At 41.3% G+C, this 4,969-nt stretch overlaps 1 protein-coding gene across 3 annotated transcripts in view; it reads right to left on the minus strand.

Annotated features, from left to right (window-relative positions):
- Positions 1-545: 545 nt before the first annotated feature.
- The window catches only part of pbx1b (pre-B-cell leukemia homeobox 1b), a 63,712-nt gene continuing 59,288 nt past the window's right edge, over positions 546-4,969 (minus strand). For 2 of the 3 annotated variants that reach the window (XM_027030143.2, XM_027030142.2), the window contains exon 9: positions 546-3,154. In XM_027030143.2, the coding sequence (XP_026885944.1) occupies positions 3,062-3,154 (93 nt within the window). In that variant the 3' untranslated portion in view covers positions 546-3,061. The remainder of the gene's footprint in view (positions 3,155-4,969) is intronic. The other variant, XM_027030144.2, reaches the window with a different exon arrangement.

The raw sequence follows: 4,969 nt of genomic DNA on the forward strand, positions 1-4,969 counted from the left end.
ACATGTGATGCGATATATCAACGTGTTCTCGTGTCACTTCTTTAACTCCGCATGAGAAATTAGTCACGACGCTGCTCCCCTTGCGCAGGTTGTAATCCAGAATCCACCATATCCTCCCATTCATCTGGGCACGAGAGATAAATACCCCCCTTATGCCTCTCGCGCATTACATTGCCTCGAAGCCTTCGCAGGCCGTCAAAGCAAAGAATCAGAACACCCCCAAAATATCTTAGCACACCTACAGCGCGCCATAGGAAATGAAATGGGCGAGAGAACGCATCCCGTTACAGCACGCAAAAAGGGTGCGTCTGAAATATTGCAGAACGAGGTGCGAGCGCGCGCCCCCGCAGTGTCGAAGCGCCATGATCCCTCTTTAAATGGCATGAAGTCATAGCCTGCTTCAACGGCCCTCTACCATTTACACGGGGACTTCACACTGGTCTTAAACTGAAACACGCTTCATTCTCGACAAATGTTAGTTAGAAGTACATTTAAGACCCAATTAATTGGGACTAAAGATAAAACGACAGCAAACCATCTTGCAACAAAAGAAACTATTTATTTGGAATATGCATTACCAGTACAAATGAAGAGACCAGAAAACCTACACCTTGTTTTTTTTTCTCCACAAAAACAAAATTGGAATCAAAAAGACAATAATTGGCTGTTCCATTTTATTCCTTTTGTACATATGCAGAGATCTTAAAAGTCAAAACTTGGCAAGAGAAATTTCCGCGATTTTATATAAAAAAGAAGAAACATTCAAAACAGCGCAGGATTTTAAAGAACAAAGGACATGCAACAAAGTGAACATTTGATGTTTTACAAACTGCTTTATATGCAAAAAACTAAAAGCATCATTACATGAAGCTTCAACAATACGGTGATACCGGGCAGGCCATGAGAAGTCGCGTGAGCGTCTTGGAGCGGTCACGGGGAAACTAAACAACGCGTTCCTCTCCATAATGAATTTGCCGGGCCAGTTAAGAGCACCAGACACGCTGGGATGGAGAACTTCCCCAGCCCCGTGGACGGCCTCCAACCGCTGTTCTCATGGGTGCTCCAGACATGTAGTACTGCTGTGGTACGTCGTCTGCATGCGGTGAGACAGCAGCGGGTTGTTTCACTGGGAGGGAACTGCGCAGCTCGTCTACTCAGACTGCTGCTTGGGAGGGAACTGTGTGGCATCGTGTCCGCCTCCGCCTGGCCTTGGCATCTCTCTCTCTCTCTTTCAGGACCAACGCAATTTATCATTAGAATCTCTCGAGGAACAAAGCCAGGTTAAATGTATGAGAACCCCACCCGTGCTGGAGGTGACGCAGGAGCAAGCACTTTAAAATCAATTCTGCAGTTAAAAAGAGCAAACTAGGAATCCAAAGGCGCACATCTACGTATATAGCGCATTCTTGGGCTACTTCACATTATGCTAGCGAAATAAAATAGATGTTGCCCTGGAACCAAGCAGGACGAGGAGAAACGCGGATCTGCCTATTCACAACATGAAGACGTAAAAATATATCCAAACATTTTCTGCATTTGTGTGCCATCTTTTCTTTCAAGAAACACTGAACTCTGACTGCATTTTTGGTTTTGAGTACAACGTACTGGGGGCATTCATTCAGAAACGATCCCAGGTACAAAAGATATTACCTACATCATTTACAACATGGACATTGCTGAAATAACGATGAACAAAACGGAAATGTCTTCTGTTTTTGGTATCAAAGTAGTGACTGGTCTAATACTTAACATGCTTAATAACTCTGTGTGTGTGTGTGTGTGTGTGTGTTGGGGGTCACTAATCTAAAGTAGGTGAAAACAAATGTTGGACAACTGCTGTGGTGAACAAAAAAACCCAAACATTTAAATGTGTGATGCGTAGACAAGTTAAACCCAAACCGTGACCATCAGATGGAAGTTTTATGCATGTGTGAACACAGGCACTGCATGCTGTAATTAAATCATTACAGCACCAAACTTTGGAAAAGGATGCAAATTGTGCATGTGGTCAAATTAGGGTTTTAGAACGATGCTGAACTGAGAATTTCAAATGTTTGCATTAGTACATCAGTGATTTTGGTTAGAAGCAGCATTTGGCTATATGTTAACACCTACGCTGTCATATCAGTGCTTTAGTCATATTGTTTGTCGTAAAATATGATGAACTACTTTAAATTCTATGTCACCAGATTACTAACATAAAGGGAACAAACTATAGTCTTGAATTGAAAGACCTACACTGCATTGCCACTGGTAAAAATGAAACAGGGGAAGAACAACAAATATTTGCTGCAAATGATCACAGCAAAGGGTTTTTCAGGACTCAAAGCGAAGCTACACTGTATAGCCTAATTAAAAATAATTTTCAAGTACTCCCATGTATGACTGAGAGGGAGATAAAAATATGTCTATAATACAGTATGTCTATATTACAACACGAGTATGAGAAAGTGTCAATCATGTACAACGAAAGTGTAAATGAAGAGATCAGGGAAATGTGGCATTGCGGACACACAGGAAATGATCTAGTGCAGAGGAAGATGTTTTACCACCACGATGAAGACAGGAGATGTTCGCGTGGAAAACGGTGCGCTAATAGTGTCTGGGTTTATAGTTTAGAAACCAGAATGTTCTCAGTGACATCTCACTGCTGTTCTCGTCTACACTGTGTGTTTTGGAGAGGTAGTGTGATCATACACATTTAATCTAACATGAGGGATGTTTGCACTTTTTTTTGTCTTTTGAGGTCATGTTCAAATGTATGAGACGAGAATGTGGTCGCATGTCTAAACGCACATTAATTCATGCCGTTTTTGTGTGTGTGTGTGTGTGTGTGTGTGTGTGTGTGCGTGCGTGCGTGCGTGTGTCTCAATGTCAGCTTTGAGTTTGAGGGCGAGCTCATGGTCAGTAAACTGACACACTTCAAAGCCCGGGGCAGACCCTGCTCAGTGAGCGCGCACTGTTTAAAAACAGAGACAAACAGAAGTTGAGAGGGAGGAAAGGAGGAGTGTCCATCGTTTTGTGCAGTAGGGAGTTAAATGGAGGGAACGCGAGGAAGGTATCAGTTGGAGGTGTCGGAGTGGACGCTCCCTGGCCCTTCTGTCGGAGAGGTCACCGAGGAAGGGGTAGTAGCGTCCTGCCAGCCTCCGTTAGTCTGGAAAAGAAAAACACAACACAGACATCAGACAGGACCTGAAGGACTTGTACGCTAACAAACACACACCATGCACAACGGCCTAGTTCATCCAAACTGTACTGAATGTGAAATACTGGTGATACTGACTTCCTACTGTATTTATCTACATATCTTGAGCATGTACACTGACTTGCCAGTTTGCTAGGTTACCGCGCTCTGTAGCTGTACCTAACAAGTTTCTGTACACATTACAATCAACCATAAATTGTAATCCAACAATCCTGGCACTGCTATTGTGCTATGAATTCATCTGGTCTGTTATAGTGGCCTGACTTAAGGACAGGTGTTAGCTGGACTCTTCTAATATGCAAATGAAAATGCTATTGCAATTTGCAAATCTCTTACAAATAAATACTTCTTTAGCAAACTTATTAATACAGTATAAACTAAGAGAGAAAGAGAGATTCAAAATTGTAGTAAAGTACACAGAGTTTCCAGAGAAGCTGAACATTTTGTACAGAGGTCCTTCATCAGCTGTGCAAGCAAGGTGCTTCTGAATTAGCAGCATAGTTTACATAGAATTTAGCAGAATTAGAAGGCAGTTGATATATGAAAAAGTAGATGTTTAAATCATAACATTCATTCCATATATATGTACACAAATATACAAATACACACGCATATATATATATATAATTTTTTTTTTTTTTATGCGTGTATTTGTATATTTGTGTACATACATAGACTATCTGGATGAGCCCACAATTGTACAGAGAATAAGACAAGTTACCATGCCATCTGTAATGTCTAACTACAGATAAATAAATATTGGATTGGTAGCCTACAGATACAGCTCTAGTGCAGGGCTACCTAATGAACTGGCAACTCCATGTATATACATGTAACACATGTAGATAAATACACAGAGTACAAATGCCCAGTATTTCACATTCTGCACAGAGTCTGTGAGGAGAACCTTTCATTCATTCAGAGAACACACTGCGCCCGCATTAGTTGCAGAAAGACGAGCACTACAGATGTGTAATAAAGGACACAGTTAAATGCTTGTCGCTTTCACTGACACACACCATAATGGTGAAAGAGCATGGAAGTGGCCCACCATATAACGCATCACCCAGTAAACAAAAGGGGGAATCAGTGGTAGAAAATTATGACGTTCGCAGATTGAAATGAAAATACAATGCGAGGCGCACACGCCGTTTCTAATCTCCCAGACAGGCCTGCTCAAGAGCATTTGGAGATATTAATAGCAAATTTCATGCCATCAGAAAAGGCTGGAAATGGAGGTCCACTGCCACTCAGCTCCAAGCCTGTTATTTAGAGCCACAGCAGACTGTAATCAAGCAAAACGCAGGAGAGGAGGAGGAAAAGATCTTAAAATGAATCCTGCTCCGCCGACATGTCCCTATTCTCTTCTAGAGGCATAATTACCCTCGAGTCTGCTGTAAAATGCCCCGCAAGTCATTATGAACCCACTGAACAAAAAAAAAAAAAGATGACTTTAAAAAAAATTTTTGGGCTTCAAATCTAAATGGTGTCACTGGCTTCTGTCACAAGGTCACTGCAGTTCTACAAACACAAACCCTATTTTCACCTACAAATAAATCAGACTATACAAAACAAAAATAAACACCTATGAATAGCAATATTAAAATGTTTAAGTATGTGTCATAAAGGTTTTTTTAATATACTTCACTGGTTTTATATATACATGCGACACAGAGATTCTTCATACCATATGCACTGCAGCAGCTTTGAAAGTACTTCATTGGTGGGTCTTTCTGTGTTGCGATATTATTATAATTGCACTTA

This window comes from Electrophorus electricus, chromosome 3 (assembly GCF_013358815.1).
Source record: "Electrophorus electricus isolate fEleEle1 chromosome 3, fEleEle1.pri, whole genome shotgun sequence".
Lineage (NCBI taxonomy): Eukaryota > Metazoa > Chordata > Actinopteri > Gymnotiformes > Gymnotidae > Electrophorus > Electrophorus electricus.